Source organism: Elephas maximus, chromosome 22 (genome assembly GCF_024166365.1).
Source record: "Elephas maximus indicus isolate mEleMax1 chromosome 22, mEleMax1 primary haplotype, whole genome shotgun sequence".
Lineage (NCBI taxonomy): Eukaryota > Metazoa > Chordata > Mammalia > Proboscidea > Elephantidae > Elephas > Elephas maximus.
Genome location: NC_064840.1, coordinates 39,032,577 through 39,050,719, shown reverse-complemented (window position 1 = coordinate 39,050,719; position 18,143 = coordinate 39,032,577). Strand labels below are relative to the sequence as shown.

At 38.6% G+C, this 18,143-nt stretch overlaps 1 protein-coding gene across 2 annotated transcripts in view; it reads left to right on the top strand.

The window, feature by feature from the left end:
• The window catches only part of FDFT1 (farnesyl-diphosphate farnesyltransferase 1), a 38,931-nt gene extending 20,788 nt beyond the window's left edge, over positions 1-18,143 (top strand). For both annotated transcript variants that reach the window (XM_049866435.1, XM_049866434.1), the window contains 3 exons: positions 6,381-6,557; positions 7,891-8,043; positions 15,259-18,143. In XM_049866435.1, the coding sequence (XP_049722392.1) occupies positions 6,381-6,557; positions 7,891-8,043; positions 15,259-15,480 (552 nt within the window). In that variant the 3' untranslated portion in view covers positions 15,481-18,143. The remainder of the gene's footprint in view (positions 1-6,380; positions 6,558-7,890; positions 8,044-15,258) is intronic.

Below are 18,143 nucleotides of genomic sequence, written 5' to 3'. Positions count from 1 at the left end.
CCTTGGAAACCCTATGGGGGTCACTATGAGTCAGAATAGACTAGATGGCAGTGGGTTTAGTTTTGGTTTAGATGGCTGATGATGTGGATCATCTTTTCATGTGTTTATTGGCCATTCGTGTATCTTCTTTGGAGAAATGTCTATTCAAATCCTTTGCTAATATTTTTACTGAGTTATTTGTCTTTGTATTCTGGAATTGTGAGGGTTCTTTATATGCTCAAGCTATAAGCACCTTATCAGACAAATGATTTGCAAAGATTTTCTTCCATTTCATGGGTTGTCTTTTCCATTTCTGAGGTGTTTTTGAAGCACAAAGAAATATTTAATTTTGATTAGTTTATCTATTTTTCTTTTGTTGCATGTGCTTTTAATGTCACATCTAAGAAACCGTTGCCTGATCTTAAAGTAGTGAAGATTTAAGCCTATGTTTTCTTCTAAGAGTTTTATCGTTTTAGCTCCTTATATTTAGGCCCGTGATCCATTTTGAGTTAGTTTTTGTATATGAGGTGAGGTAGGGGTCCAGCTTAGTTTTTTTTTTTTTGGCTAAGGATATCCAGTTTTCCCAGTACCATTTGTTGAAAAGACTAGTCTTTCCTCACTGCATTACTTCTGCACCCTTGTTGTTAAAAATTCAGTTTCTCAGAATTTCAAATTCTCATGAACTGTAGGCTTCTTGGAGCCATGAAGGTTGGATAAACGCCTGAAACTATGACTCTGAGACATTCTTTAAACTTTAAAACTAAAAATATCACTTGAAGTCTTCATAAAATCAAACAATAGTTTAGCTTAACTAGTAAAAAATGTCTACTTTGAGCATTATGCTCTTTAAAGGATCAAATTGGGATCAAATTGGCAATGGCAGCTTGAAAGATTAGATAAAAAAACTTAGAGGGCAGTGTATTTACCTTAATGGACGAGGAGCAACTCAGAAAAGGAGGGTGAGAATGGATACACAACTCGAATGTAATCATTTTCACTAAATGGTACATGCAGAAAACATTGAATTGGTGTATGTTTTGCTCTGTATATTGTCAACAACAACAATAAAATAATATTAAAAAAATCAGTTCCTCATTTGCACTAGCTGTATTTCAAGGGTTCAATAATCACATGTGTCTACTAGAAACATTCCTCGTCTTTGGAATTCGTAGTGAAGTGTTTATGGATAATAATACAATTTCATGGCTTTAAAATAATTCATGAATGGGAGTATAGATGGAACAGATTATCCATATGTCAGTTATTACTGAAGCTGGGTGATGGGTACATGGGGCTCATTAATGTTTTCTCCAGGTTCTGTAGAATAAATCTAGTACCATCAGTATGAGTGGGTTTAGGTACAAATTAAGAATGGATAACAAATTTGACTTTTCATACAATCTGCTAGTTCTTTGAGGCCTACTCATTTTTTTTGAAAAGTTATATAAAGTTACAATATGTATTATTCTTTAGGAAACTTACATCAAGTTACATTATTGGAGTTCAGGATGATATTTTATTTTCAAGTTACTAAAATCCGGGGAGGTACTGTTCTTACAGTATAAACCTAGCTCATTTTCCCCAAATATGCTTGTTCAGCAACATTCTTTTCAGGATTGGGAATGTCATGTTAATCATTAATTATTCTGAGTTCTAGTCATCTTGAGAATGTTTAATGTTTAGCATGCAGTGTTGTTGTAGGAGTCCTGGTGGCTCAGTGGTTAAGAGCTTGGTTGCTAACCAAAAGGTTGGCAGTTCGAATCCACTAGCTGATCCTTGGAAACCCTATGGGAAAGTTCTACTCTGTCCTATAGGATCTCTATGAGTCGGAATCAACCTGACGGCAGCTGGTATTGTTGTAGCTGATTTTGTATATATCTGATTTTTCACGGGTAGTCTACAGTACTTTTATGCAGATAGTGCCCGAGTTCTACAAACATTTTTTGCCAACTGTACCCTCCTCTTCCAGGTATTTTCCTAATTAAAAAAAAAAAAAACTGTGCTAATTCTTTAATTAGGAAACCCTAGTGGTGTAGTGGTTAAGTGCTACGGCTGCTAGCCAAAGGGTCGGCAGTTCGAATCCATCAGATGCTCCTTTGGAAACTCTGTGGGGCAGTTCTACTCTGTCCTGTAGCGTCGCTATGAGTTGGAATCGAATCGACGGCACTGAATTTTGGAATTCTTAAATTAGCATAGCTCCCTTAGGAAAATACCTCCCTGGAGGAGGCACAGTTGGCAAAAAAATGTATGTAAAACTCAAATGTTATTTGAATAACAGGAGGCCTCTTTTGTCTGTGGTCATCAAGGTATTGCTTAGTACATGCTGCACTAATTTTCCCAAAGGGGCACTTCCATGAATACTTAACTTACTCTTAGGTTTTGATTCAACCCTGACTGGTAGTCATAAATAGTCATTGCATGGAGCTTGAGATGGACTTAATCTTTATTTATTTATTTATTTTTATTTTTATTGTGCTTTAAGTGAAAGTTTACAAATAAGTCAGTCTCTGATACAGAAATTTATGTACACCTTGCTATGTACTCCTAGTTGCCCTCCCCCTAATGAGACAACACACTCCTTCTCTCTACCCTCTGTTTTCATGTCCCTTTACCCAGCTTCTGTCCCCCTCCAGACAGAAGCTGCCCACATAGTCTCATGTGTTTACTTGAGCCAAGAAGCTCACATCTCACCAGTATCATTTTCTATCTTACACTCTAGCCCAATCCCTATCTGAAGAGGAGGCTTTGGGAATGGTTCCAGTCTTGGGCTAACAGAAGGTCTGGGGACCGTGACCTCCGGGCTCTTCCTAGCCTCAGTCAGGCCATTAAGTGTGGTCTTTTTATGAGAATTTGAGGCCTGCCTGCCACTGCTCTCCTGCTCCATCAGGGATTCTCTGTTGTATTCCCTGTCAGGGCAGTCATCGGTTGTAGCTGGGCACCATCTAGTTCTGGTTTCAGGCTGATGTAGTCTCTGATTTAGGTGCTTTTTTCTGTCTCTTGGGCTTGTAATTACCTTGTGTCTTTGGTGTTCTTCATTCTCCTTTGCTCTAGGTGGGTTGAGATCAATTGATGCATCTTAGATGGCCGCTTGCTAGCATTTAAGACCCTGGTTGCTACTCACCAAAGTGTGATGCAGGATGTTTTCTTAATAGATTTTATTATGCCAATTGATGTAGATGTCCCCTGAAACCATGGTCCCTAAACCCTCTGCCCCTGCGACTCTGGCCTTCAAAGCATTCATTTTATTCAGAAAATGTCTTTGCTTTTGGTTTAGTCCAGTTGTGCTGACCTCTCCTGTACTGTGTGTTGTATTTCCCTTCATCTGCAATAGTTCTTGCCTACCATCTAATTAGTGAATACCCCTTTCCCTCCCTCCCCCTCTACTCTCATAACCATCAAAGAATATTTTCTTCTCTGTTTAAACTATATGCTGAGTTCTTATAATAGTGGTCTTATACATTATTTGTCCTTTTGCAGTTGACTAATTTCACTCAGCATAATGCCTTCCAGATTGCTCCATGTTATGAAATGTTTCAAGGATTCATCATTGTTCTTTATCAATGCGTAGTATTCCATTGTGTGACTATACCATAATTATTTATCCATTCACCTGTTGATGGGCGCCTTGGATGCTTCCATCTTTTTGCTATTGTAAACAGTGCTGCAGCAAATGTGGGTGTGGATATATCTGTTTGTGTAAAGGCTCTTATTTCTGTAGCATATATTCCAAGGAGTGGAATTGCTGGATTGTATGGTAGTTCTACTGCTAGCTTTTTAAGGACGCGCCAAATTGATTTCCAAAGTGGTTGTACCATTTTATATTCCTACCAGCAGTGTATAAGTGTTCCAGTGTCTCCATAACCTCTCCAACATTTATTTTATGTTTTTTGGATTAATGCCAGCCTTGTTGGAGTGAGATGGAACCTCATTGTAATTTTGATTTGCATTTCTCTAATGGCTAATGCCCTGGTGGCATAGTGGTTAAGTGCTACGGCTGCTAACCAAAGGGTCAGCAGTTTGAATCCCCCAGGTGCTCCTTGGAAACTCTACGGGGCAGTTCTACCCTGTCCTGTAGGGTCGCTATGAGTCGGAATCGACTCAGCAGCACTGGGTTTGGTTTTGGTTTTTTGTTAATGGCTAATGATCGTGAGCATTTGCTCGTGTATCTGTTAGCTACCTGAATGTCTTCTTTAGTGAAGTGCCTGTTCATATCCTTCGCTCATTTTTTAATTGAGTAATTTGTTTTTTTGTTACTGATTTTTGCAGTATCATATAGATTTTAGAGATCAGATGCTGATCAAAATTGTCATAGCTAAAAACTTTTCCCAGCCTGTAGGTAATCTTTTTACTCTTTTGGTGAAGTCTTTGGATGAGCATAGGATTTTTAGGAGATTTTTAGGAGATCCCTGTTATCTAGTTTCTCTTCTGATGTTTGTGAATTATTAGTAATGTTTTGTATGTTGTTTATGCCATGTATTAGGGCTCCTAGCATTGTCCCTATTTCTTCTTCCATGATCTTTATCGTTTTAGATTTTATATTTAGGTCTTTGATCCGTTTTGAGTTAGTTTTTGTGCATGGTGTAAGGTATGGGTCTTGTTACATTTTTTTGCAGATGGCTAGCCACTTGTTGCTAGCACCATTTGTTAAAGAGATTGTGTTTTCCCCATTTCATGGACTTTGGGCCTTTGTCAAATATCAGCTGCTCATATGTGGGTGGATTTATGTCTGGATTCTCAGTTCTGTTCCATTGGTCCATGTATCTGTTATTATACCATTACCAGGCTGTTTTGACTACTGTAGTGGTATAATATGTTCTAAAATCAGGTAGTGTGAGGTCTCCCACTTTGTTTTTCTTTTTCAGTAATGCTTTACTTATTCGGGGCCCCTTTCCCTTCCATATGAAATTGGTGATTTGTTTCTCCATCTCACTGAAAAATGTCGTTGGAATTTGGATCGGAATTGCATTGTGTCTGTAGATCACTTTGGGTAGAATAGACACTTTTACAATGTTGAGTCTTCCTATCCAGGAGCAAGGTATGTTTTCCCACTTACGTAGGTCTCTTTTGGTTTCTTGCAGTAGTGTCTCGTAGTTTTCTTTGTATTGGTCTTTTATGTCTCTGTTTAGATATATTCCTAAGTATTTTATCTTCTTGGGAGCTACTGTAGATGGTGTTGATTTGGTGATTTCCTTTTCGATGTTCTCTTTGTTGGTGTAGAGGAATCCAACTGATTTTTGTATGTGTATCTTGTACAGATGGACCTAATCTTTTTTTTTTTTTTGATTGTGCTTTAAGTGAAAGTTTACAAATTGAGTCAGTCTCTTACAAAAATTTATATACACCTTGCTGTATACTCCTAGTTGCTCTCCCGCTAATGAGACAGCATGCTCCTTCTCTCTACCCTCTGCTTTTGTGTCTGTTCAGCCAGCTTCTGACCCCTTCTACCTTCTCATCTCCCCTTCAGACAGGAGCTGCCCACATAGTCTCATGTGTCTGCTTGATCCAAGAAAGTCACACCTCACCAGCATCATTTTCCATCCTATAGTCCAGTCCAATCCCTGTCTGAAGAGTTGGCTTTGGGAATGGTTCCAGTCTTGGGCTAACAGAAGGCCTGGGGACCATGACCTCTGGTGTCCTTCTAGTCTCAGTCAGACCATTAAGTCTGGTCTTTTTATGAGAATTTGAGGTCTGCATCCCACTGTTCTCCGGCTCCATCAGGGGTTCTCTGTTGTGTTCCCTGTCAGGGCAGTCATTGGTTGTAGTGGGGCACCATCTAGTTCTTCTGGTCTCAGGCTGTTGTAGTCTCTGGTTTATATGGCCCTTTCTGTCTCCTGGGCTCGTAATTACCTTGTGTCTTTGGTGTTCTTCATTCTCCTTTGCTCCAGGTGGGTTGAGAGCAATTGATGCCTCTTAGGTGGCCACTTGCTAGCTTTTAAGACCCCAGACACTACTCTCCATAGTGGGATGTGCAGTGTTTTTTAATAGATTTTATTATGCCAGTTGACCTAGATATCCCCTAAAACCATGGTCCCCAAATCCCCACCCCTGCTATGGTGCCTTCGAAGTGTTCAGTTTATTCAGGAAACTTCTTTGCTTTTGGTTTAGTCCAGTTGTCTTGACCTCTCTTGTATTGTGTGTTGTCTTTCCCTTCCCCGAACATAGTTCTCGTCTACTATCCACTCTCGTAACCATCAAAGAATATTTTCTTCTCTGTTTAAACTATTTCTCGAGTTCTTAAAATAGTGGTCTCATACAATATTTGGAAATGGACTTAATCTTGATGAAAGATGTCAGTAGCTAAGAAAGCTTAGCGTCTTATTCACAAAAGTTCTTTAATATTGTTTGTAAATTTTTCCCCTATTCACATGTTGACTTGTTTTTTAATCCTATTATCTGCCTAGGTTTGGAGCAGGTATGTTAAGAAACTAAGTGATTTTGCTAAACCAGAGAATATTGACTTCGCTGTCCAGTGCTTGAATGAACTTATAACCAATGCATTACACCACATCCCAGATGTCATCACCTACCTTTCAAGACTTAGAAACCAAAGTGTGTTTAACTTCTGTGCTGTTCCACAGGTATGGAATGGGCCTATTCTTCTAGTAAATGGGAAGTAGAGGATAAAGGGAAGTGGATAGAATATATTTATTATTTTGGTCTGCTGAATTCAGAAATAAGATTCTTTTCAAAGATAACTCTAGTTTATTTTCTTTTGATGTTTGAAGTTTCACAACACTTCTCCTTTGCTTCCCAACCATTACACTCAGCTTATCCTCAAGATTAAGCCTAATTCTTTATCCAGACTGTTCCGGATTTGCTTTATTTGATTATTTGCGTTGATTATTATAAACTAGTTATATCCTTTTCTTCACAAATCTAAGGCTTCAGCCTAGCTTTTCAGGGAGCACTGAGTAAAACTTGGGTGAAGCTGTTACCATTTAAAAAGTCTTTATTAAGCACCTAATTATTGTACTTTTATCGTGACTCTGGAAAAAAGTATTGATCCTATAAACCTACAAAAAAGAAGCAAAACTCATCGTTGTTGAGTCGGTTCTAACTCATAGCAACCCTATAGGACAGAGTAAAACTGCCCCATAGGGCTTCCAAGGCTGTCATCTTTATGGAAGCAGACTGTCCTTTCTCCCAGGGAGCAACTGGTAGGTTTAAACCAATGACCTTTTGGTTTGCAGCTGAGCGCTTGACCACTGTACCACCAGAGCTCCTTCCATTGATATTCTAGGAGCTTACATTCTTTAATTCCCTTTACCAATTATTTCAGATATTAACTAAAATAAGTGAATAAAGTCATAGGATTTAATTGATTTGGAAATTTGGTTTGATCTTGTTCTAATGATCAACCTTGACTGGTGGTTGGAACTAAAATCTGTATGTCTGTCTTAGGTTTCGATTTATCCTAGAAATAATTTTTTATTTACCTTTGTACATAGGAAATGCTCCCTTTCTTTTTCTGATCTTTTTTGCCCCATGTTATTTGTTTTTAATATATAATGATTATGTTCATTATAATAATCATAATCATTGTGGGAAAAAGAAGAAGAAAAACAATTAAAATCAGAAGTTCTCCCCAGATATTATTGTGAAATCTCTTTTTCAGATCTAATAACTTATTGTTCTAGCATGGAAAATGTTGGATTTCTTGTTTGTTTTTCTGTATAAAATGAAACTTATGTGACAAAACTGCAGACTGAAAAGATGACTTGATTCTGTCTGTTGTTGAGAAAGGGAGAAGTAGGAAAGATAAAAATCTTGACGTACTTTCTTCATGGGACTTATTATCTCCTAAACCCTTTGTTAATTTCTCATTCCACCTTTTTGTGATGGTGATCACTTAATTTTTCATGAAATGAAATGCATTAGTGTTTTTTCTTTCTCTCTCCTTGGTGTTTATAGGTAATGGCCATTGCTACTTTGGCAGCTTGTTATAACAATCAACAGGTATTCAAAGGCGTCGTGAAAATTCGAAAAGGGCAAGCAGTAACACTAATGATGGATGCCACCAATATGCCAGCCGTCAAAGCTATAATATACCAGTATATGGAGGAGGTGAGTTTTTATTTTAACTACCTGGATAATTTGTAGCTATTTTTATATGATTTAAATAATGTCACTATTGAAATATTTCATATTTGGATTGCAAATGATCCTAACAATTTACTATGCTGTGGCATAGAAGAGGTAGGAATTTTGTATACTTCATTAGGAGAAAATAAATGTACAAGGAAGTGATTATTCAGAGCTGCATAGCACCCTGATGAAAGGAGATAAAGCAAGGATATAGGATGGAGCTCCTAAATAGAATCATATTTTTTGAGCTAGAATATAATGTTGGAGGCCAAGCAGTCTTCTTGTTTGGCATAAGAAATGTGAAGTTGAGGCTGTGTATGCTCATGCCATGAGTGACTGAGTAGATCTAGGACCCCAACCCACATTTCCTGACACCTGATCCACTACTTTCCATTGTATCACATGCCTAACATGAGAAACCACAATAGGACATTTAGGCGAAGGAAAACCATCAAGTTGCAATTATTTCTCAGTTTTCTTCCTTAAAAATCTCCCTTTAAATGCCATAACCATCCAATAAAACTAAATGAACGTGCTGAAGAAAATCTCCAACTTTGGAGGGTATAGTATATGACTAGATTCAAAATAACTTTTTCTTAGACAATTTTCTAGAAAGAACTTTGTCTAGTAAACACTCTAATCTCTAGCCTCTAGAGCAGTGGTTTTCAAATGGAGGCGATTTTGCCCTCATGGGACATTTATTTGGCAATATTGGGAGACATTTTTGGTTGTCTCAACTGGAGTGGGGTTTGCTATTGGCATCTAGTGGGTAAGGGGAGGGATGTTACGATCCTTAGGCATGTTCTTGTTGAAAATTGAAATAGTGTAGAAGTATATGCAAACATAATACACTCTTTTCATTCCTACTTACCCTCCCCAGAGTTAACTACTGTCAGTAGTTTTGTACACCCTTCCAGTCCCCTGGTTATGCATTTACAGAGAGTTACGCATATAACAGAGAGTTATATCCGCTGATTTCTGTTACATATTATTCATTCTCTTTTTTTTTTTTAATTGCTCGTTCTCTTTGTACTTTTTACCTTTTATTTGACAAATTTTGGAAATAGCATTTCTACCAGAGGCAACTGTAGATGGTTAGAGAATGCCAAAATTTTTAAAAATCCTAAAATTCTTGTAGTAACTAGATGAAAGAGCTCAGCTGTTGGCCCGAAAATTGCTAACAGCTGGACTCTTGGGACAATCCAGTTTACCATATAGCCAGCATGTGTCTTGAACTTGCTATATGCCTGGCATAGCAACCAAATACGTGGATGCTATTAATATCAAGGAAACTTAAGGCCCCAGCCCATGGCTGGTTAATAGTGGAGCCATAATTTGGACCAATTTCTACCTGACTTCAAAGCTTATGTTATTAATCATGACCCTGAGGAGTACTTCAACTGAATATTGTCATATTAGGCACTGTTTCCTCATTTTATATAAATTAGACACATATTTTGTGTAGTATGTAGTTCAGAGAATATTTTAGTTTTATAGTTTTATTGTAATCAGTGATTTTAGAAAATTGTTTTTAAAATTTTGGGGGGGTAGTTACACTATTTAAATTTGAATTTTATTCAGTGGTTTATTTGATTAGTAGAATTAAATCCTAGTTGTGATTCACAACTAGGTCATAGGTCCCCTAAACTACGTCTGGCTGTTTTATAAACAAAGTTTCTTGGAACACAGCGATACCCATTTGTTTATGACTGGCTGCTTTTTGAGCCCTGGTGGTACAGTGGTTAAGCATTTAGCTGCTAACCAAAAGGTTGGCAGCTTGAATCCACCAGCTGCTCCTTGGAAACCCTATGGGGCAGTTCTTCTCTGCCCTTTGGGGTCCCTGTGACTTGGAATCAACTCGACAGCAACAGGTTTGGTTTTTGGTTTGGAAGGTGCTTTTGTAATACAATGGCAGAGTTAAATCTGAGGTTTTGCTTTCTGAGATTTCAGTTACCCGTAGTCAGCTACGGTCCAAAAGTGTTAAATGAGTATGCGGTGTGTTGAAATCTCACGCTGTCCCGCTCCATCATTCACATAAATTTTATTATAGTATATTGTTATAATTGTTCTATTTTATTAATAGTTACTATTGTTAATCTTTTATGGGCTTAATTTATAAATGAAACTTTATCATAGATGCGTATGTATAGGACAAAACATTATATATAGGGTTCAGTACTATCTGCAGTTTTAGGCATCCACGGGGGTCTTGGAATGTATCCCCCACAGATAAAGGGGAGATTACTGTAACTGCAACAAAAGGGTGACCTGCAAAGCTGGAAATATTTTATGGCCCTTTAAAAAAAAGTTTGCTGACCTCTGGTTTAGGGTGTCAGTTATTTTGTTTAAAGTCACTATAGTTGAACTCAAGTTATTTGGAGGAAATGTTAATACTTAAGGTGATTTGATTCAGAAAAATCTCTGAAGATTTCTTGCATTTCTTAAGTATTGAGTCTATACACCTTTAAGTCTCAAGCAATGATAATGGTTTTAAAGTTGGCATTAGGGACATTTTGTAAATAAAGTTTTAAATTTTAACTTTTTGTGTAAAGTCCAGAAATTGCCTGGCTCTTTGCTAGTGTCCCAATATTAACACTGATTCTATTTCTCCTCACTGACAAAGTGTGTCTTCTCCAGTAGGAAAGGAAGACACATTTATTCTGTCAGGTCTCTGGATTTGCTGGTTATAGCAATAATGCACCTGGAAGGGACTTTAAAGATGACCTACTCATGCCACTCTAATGTTTAAATTAAGACTTGCAGTGAAGCCCCGTATCCTGCTGAACAGGTGGACTCTCTATAGGGCCCGCTATACTCCTAGCAGCCTCAGCCTAAAACCTACCTGGAAAACTATCAGCTGTGAGAAAATCAACTAGCTATTTTGGGATATAAATAAACACTTTAGGCAAACAGAAACTTCTGTTCCCTCTCTGCCAAAGTTAATTTCTTGGCGAGGGCAACCTTTTCATGTCTGTAGTAAAAATCACGTTTCACTCCCCACTGTGGTTAATCTAAATCATCGTCATGTTCTTCAAGCCTGATTTTTCCTTGCTACTCACTGTGGTCCTTGGATCTGCAGCGTCTGCATCACTTGGGAGCTTGTTAGAACTGTAGAATCTCAGTCCCTATCCAACCTATTGAATCAGAATCTGCCTTTTACAAGATTCCTATGAACATGAAGTTTGAAAAGCACTGCTATATGTTAACATTTTCTTCATTCCCAGCAGACTTTTTAACCATGAGAGAAAGTAATATAGACTCTGTGTTGCAAACTCTTTCAACTTTTGTCTCTGGTCCTCTCTCCTGTGTAAGCCTAACCCCTCTACTTGTCCAGTGTTATTCCCTGCCGCCTGTCTCCTTCAGTCCTGGGGCCCTCACTTGTCATCTCACCTCTCTTGTACCTAAACCCTTTCTTTTCACTTGGTCGTTCCTCTTTGTATATGCCCAGGTCACTCACTTCAGGAAGTGAACAAAACATGACTCTCGACCTTCTTCTCACTCTCTTCCCTCTCTTTTCCTCCACAGCTAGCTTCTCAAAAGAACATGTGTACTTAATGTTATTTACTCCCATTTTTTTCTCAAACCCCTTTATTCTAGCTCTTGTTCCTATGCTGTCGTTAGAACTTTTCTTGCTGAAGTGATTGGATGACCTCCTAATTTACAGATTTAGTGATTTTATTTTAATCTTCTTTGATTCTACTGTATCATTTGACACTGGAGATCTTTCACTCCTTGAAGTCCTTTACTTTTTTGACTTCTGTCACACAGTTATTATCCACTTAACCTCTTATCTCTTTGTCTGCTCCCTTGTCTTTCTGGCTCCTTTTCTTCCGTGTGCTTCATTATGATGGTATTTTCTTGAATTCTATCTTGATTTTCATTTCTTCTCACACAAATGCTTCCCAGGTACTCTCAGCTATGTATGTCCATGGCTTCTACTGCCACCATGTACTTATCACTCTTAATTTTATTACTCAAGCCCAGATGTTGGTCTTAAACTCTAGCTCTGTGTTTCTGACTGCCATCCAGACAGCTTTGTTAGATTGTCCAATGTCATGAGAGGCCATTGAATTGGTTCCAATTCACAGCGACTCTGTGTACAACAGAATGAAATGCTGCCCAGTCTTGTGCCATCCTCACAGTCATTGCTGTTTGAGCCCATTTTTGCAGCCACTGTGTCATTCCATCTCATTGAAGGTCTTCCTCTTTTTTGCTGACCCTCTACTTTACCAAGCCTGACGTCCTTCTCCAGGGACTGGTTCCTCCTGATAACATGCCATTCTCCCTTCTAAGGAGCATTCTGGCTGTACTTCTTCGAAAACAGATTGTTCGTTCTTCTTGCAGTCCATGGTATATTCAGTATTCTCCACCAGCAACGTAATTCAAATGCATCAATTCTTTTTCAGTCTTCCTTACTCATTGTCCAGCTTTTGCATGCATATGAGGCGATTGAAAATATGGTCAGGCGCAGCATAATCCTCAAAGTGACATCTTTGCTTTTTAACACTTTAAAGAGGTCTTTTGCAGTGGATTTGCCCAGTGCAATATGTTGTTTGATTTCTTAACTGCTGCTTCCATGGGCATTGATTGTGGATCCAAGTAAAATGAAACCCTTGACAACTTGAATATTTTCTCAGTTTATCATGATGTTGCTTATTAGTTCAGTTGTGAAGATTTTTTTTTTCTATATGTTGAGGTGTAATCCATACTGAGGGCTGTAGTCTTCAATTTTCATCAATAAGTGCTTCAAACCCTCTTTACTTTCCGCAAACAAGGTTGTGTCATCTGCATATTGCAGGTTGTTGATTAGTCTTCCTCCAATCCTGATGCTGCATTATTCTTCATATTGTCCAGCTTCTTGGATTATTTGCTCATGTAGAGATTGAATAAGTATGGTGAAAGGATATGACCGATACATACCCTTCCTAATTTTAAACCATGCAATGTCCCCTTGGTCTGTTCAATTGTCCAACAAGCCCCTCAAACACAGTATTTCCCAAACTTAATTCAATACACTGCTCCCCTAAATCAAAGTAAAGCCATTCCTGCGTTCTTCTTTTTTTTGGTTAATGACATTACCCTCCACTTAATCATAGGATCCAATAATGTGGGAAAGTTCCTAGTGTCCTCCTTTATGCTCCCTAACCCTACGTGTAGGCAGCCTCTGTGTTCTTTTGTGTTATGTGGTTTCATACCCACCAAAATTTTCTGTACATACCCTCTGCCCAAGCAATTCTCAGACATTATCCTACAAAAATAATTGGAAAATGTGCAAGGATGCTTATTGTAGCATTTTTGTCTTCAATCTTCATTGGGAGAGAATTTATTAAATTATAATACATTTATGTTAAGCAGCTTGTATTAGGTTTAGGTTTTTGTAGGTTTTAGCATTTGGAAATACTGAAAAAATTATATCAGTGAAAAAAATCAAATTACAGAATAGATTTATAGCTTATTTTAAAAATAAAATTATGTACATATTGTAATATAGATTCACATATATTTTATACATGATTATATATAATACATTCACATATATATTATATACGTGACATTTTGTTTGTACATATAGGCTTATACATAGCAAGAGGTCTAAAAGGAATTATACCAGCCTGTGGCTGAGGGGTAGTAGTCACAGGGAATTTTGACTTTACTTTTATATTGCTTGTTTTTACATGCATAATTTCAACATCTCACCTCTGTTGTTCTCTTTATAACTGTGTCTTGTAGCATATTAGATGTCATTAGGATAGTGTTGTATGCATATTTTTTTATTAAATTTTATTAAATTGCAGTTTGTTTTTAGGGAGAGCAATGGCAAGAATAAAATAAATGTGGAAATAATATCCATTACCTAAAGAAATTTTGAAAAGAAATTTACAAAATGTCTGCTCTGTCTTCCTTATCCTGTTTTGCCTCAGTCTTGACTCAGATCACCATTCAAATAACCTCTTAGCTGGTATGCCACTTCAATTCAGTAAACATTTAATGAGGGTCTGCTGTGTGCCAGGCACAGTTCTAGGCTGGAGATAAATAAGATGAATAAGACATGGTGCTTTTGAAACTTGCATTCTAGTTAGGGAGACATACAAACAGATAATTTTCAGTATAAGTGATAAGGTGCGTACAGGAGAGTGGCACTTGGTTCCACCTAGAGGTTCAGGCAGGTTTTTGTAGGAAGATGAGAAGGGGCATAGGTAAGAATTAGCCAGGTAAAGAAATGAGGGAGGAGCATTCCAGGCTGAGGGAATGATGTGAGCAAAGAAAGGTGAATGCTATTTCAGAACCATGAAATAGCATCATAAGTGTAAAACAACTCTAGGCAGTTTGTTATTAGAGTTTAAGAGGGAGTTAGCAATGGCAGAGGAAGCTGGAGATGTACACTGAGTCCAGGTCATGGGAAGGCTTTGTGTTCCACATTAAGGAGCTCAGACTTTATTCTGTAGGTGATAGGGAACCACTGAGGGTATTAAGCAGAGGTTTTAAATCTCTTTGGTGACAGTGTAGAGAATAGATGAATGGATTTTAGGGTTGAGGCATAGAGGCAGGGAACTCAGTTTGGAGGCTGGTGTAGTTCAGAGAAGAGGCACTAAGGGCCTAAACTAGGACAGTAATTGTAGGGATGTAGAGAAAGAAAGAGATGGATTCAGCAAATATTTAGGTTTGTGGAGAAGTGGTGGGTAGGGAAGTATGGAAATACAGAGAGGAATCTAGATGATTCTTAGGTTTCCCTGCTTCTACTCTTGCCTTCTTTTATCTAGCTTTGCCAGTCTTGCCTTTCCATTATTGCTTCCCCTTTTCCATGTTACTGTACTTCAGCTTATTCAAACTATGCCAACATTTATTGAGCATCTGCTATGTGCCTGGTACTGTTAGGTATCGGGGGATATGAAGATAAGTGAGGCACAGACAACCACTTTTGAGGTTCTCCGTAGTTCCCTAAGTGTAACATGCTCTTTCATGCCTCTTTTCCTGCTTGATAGGATAGACTTTGTGATTAGACAGTCCAGGGTTGATCCCTGCCTTATTAGTGGAGTGACTTCGGGTAAGTTACTAGAACACTCTCTGAACCTCCATTTCCTCATTGAAAAAATGAGTATAAAAATACCTACCTTTTAGAAGTAAACAAGAAAAATGTTTATAAAATATATAGTATTCAATAGTACTTACTATTTTTTCTTCTTTCTTTAACAGATTTATCATAGAATCCCTAAATCAGACCCATCTTCTAATAAAACAAGGCAGATCATCTCCACCATCAGGCAACAGAATCTTCCTACTTGTCAGCTCATCTCCCGAAGCCACTATTCTCCAATTTACCTGTCATTTGTCATGCTCTTGGCTGCCCTGAGCTGGCAGTATCTGAGCACCCTATCCCAGGTCACAGAAGACTATGTTCAGACTGGAGAACATTGATTTGGAATTTGCTTGGAAGCTAAAGTTCGTCATGCAACAGATTTACCTTTTCTTCAGGGATGGATATTGGCTTCTTTTCCCCTCCTGTTTTAATCCCTAAAAGAACTTTGTGTGGCTTAGACCTTTAGAAACTGAAGTGCAGTTGAGAAGAATATAAAAATAAAAAAGAAGGATACATTGCCCTCAGCAACCTGGTACTTCTGGATAGTGGTTACCTTTGCTTACTAGCTTGTGGCTGATGGTAGAACATTCATTGCTGCAGTTTAGTTAAAATGGTTACAATGGAACTGTCAAGAGATTTTAGTGTGAATTCCGGGAAATGAATAGTTTTTTTTATAAGGATCAGCACAAAGCTGGTTCCTATGAGGCAGAAGATGTCCCAAATATCCAACTTTTAACCAAACTACTGCACCACTCCAACATCTCTCACATCAGCTACTACCCCACCCCTCGCTAATTCTGTAATTCACTGCCACGTCTCTCAGAATTCACGAACTGTACTTACAGTTAAATGGTTTATTAGGGAGGTAATAGGGTACAACTCAGGATTGGGATCAACTTGGTAGTAATAGGAAATTCGGACACGGTTCCTTGATCAGGACAGTTTCTCGCCCTCTGCTGCCAGGCCCTGCTGGAGGCCTTCTGCTGCTGGGGCCTTCTCAGGCAAGTGTTAAACCTTTTAACTCTGTGGCTCGGCAAGCCCCACTGTAGCCATCTTGCACTATCTCTTGCTGTCTTTTGTGTTACAGCCCCTCTTTCTCTCCATGTTTCTCTTTAAGCCTAGTGAGATGGCAAAATTGACCTATCACTTCGTTAGGGTTCCAAACACCTTATTTGTATGCTCCCACCCCAAAACCCCTTCAAGGGTGCCATCCACCTTATTTACATTATTAGCAAGCTGTCCAATCCGCTTAGACTACAAGCACCTCATTGGCATAGTCCCACCCAGCCATTTGGTGGGAGTTAAAAACCATGGTGAGAAATGCAATATAAAAGCCGTGCATCACACTGCAATTAGCTGGAATTTAAACATATTTGAAGCAACCTTTGAATTCCACCACTCGTCTGTCAGTTTGTCATACTATGCAGATTTTGTCTTATGTACTTTGGACATGTTATCAGAAGGGACCAGTCCCTGGAGAAGGACTTTATGCATGGTAAAGTACAGGGTCAGTGAAAGAGAAAGACCCTCGATGAGATGGATTGACACAGCGGCTACAATAGTGGGCTTAAACATAGCAATGTTGTGAGAATGATGCAGGACTAGGCAGTGTTTTGTTCTGTTGTACGTAGGGTTGCTATGAGTCAGAACCAACTTGACAGCACCTAGCAAAATCAACCTTTGAATACCTGTCCTACTAGAAGATGAATTTTCTTTGTTTGGTTCCTATTTTTCTCATCACTTTGTTTCTTTTTATTGGTTTGAATGTAGTAGATATGAATTTTTATTAATATTTCCATGCTTCTAAGAATGCAAACTGTTTCCTGCACATGAAGGCTAACAAATTGTGGCTGGGTGTCCTGGCATTCTCTTTTAAAGGGGGTTTTGTGGCTGGGTGTCCTGGCATTCTCTTTTAAAGGGGGTTTAACTTTCAGAGAAAATTGCCCTTGTCCCCATTTGAGAAGATGGCCTCCAGTAAAAGCTGAAATTTTTGAAAAGATTTTTATAATAAAAAACTTACTCTGCATTGGTGCAGTGCAGTTCACTTTAAAACCAGGATGACAGTGAGACATGTGGAACTCAATAATAGAGTTAGTGATTGAGGAAGGGGTAGTAATTTGCCACCTTGATGCCTGTCAAAGGACCAACACCAAGGAGCCCAACCAACTGGCTGCTGCATCCCAGTGCCTGCTGGGAAATGCTGCTGCAGCATTGCCTTCACTGCTGTATCTTTTAGCCCTCGTTAACTCAGCCATCCTACCCTAGCTTTCAGTTTTTTTCCCCACACAGCTGAGGTCTCATATACTCACCAGTAGTAGCTCACTGAGATTTGCAGTTTGGGCACGGGAAGAGATGGTCCCCTTGTATGGGCAATGTTTGAAAAAGTCCCTCAGGGCATTAAAATACTTAATGGTTCCTAGAAAGTCCATTAATGCTTTAGGTATATATTTAGGTATTGATATGTATGTTCCACTCTTGCTGCAGTCCTTTGTACACACTGAATCATTGAATTTTCCCAGCACATAATGTGCGACTTACATTGTTACACATTAGCTGCTCTTGAATCTGTGTGACTTGCATTGTTACACATTAGCTGCTATTGAATCAGCCGCCTGACTCATGGCAACCCCATGCATAACAGAACAAAATGTTGCTGGGCCTGTCTTAGTCTGGATTTTTTGTGAAACCTGTGCAACATCATAGTAACACACAAGCCTCCACTGACAGGTAGTGGCTGCACATGAGGTGCACTGGCCGAAAATCAAACCTGGGTCTCCCACCTGGAAGGCAAGGATTCTGTCACAGAATCACACACACACACACACAGATTTTCCTCTTGTGACCCCCTAACACCATTTGAGAGAATTGCCTTAGTTTGGGTCCATGGGAGACGTAGGTCATTTGACAGTTCTGGGCAAACTTATCAACAGTATTTTTCAAAGTAATTTAAGCATCAAAACATAGTTTGAGATTTCAAAATAGGGTGTTAGAAATCTTTGTG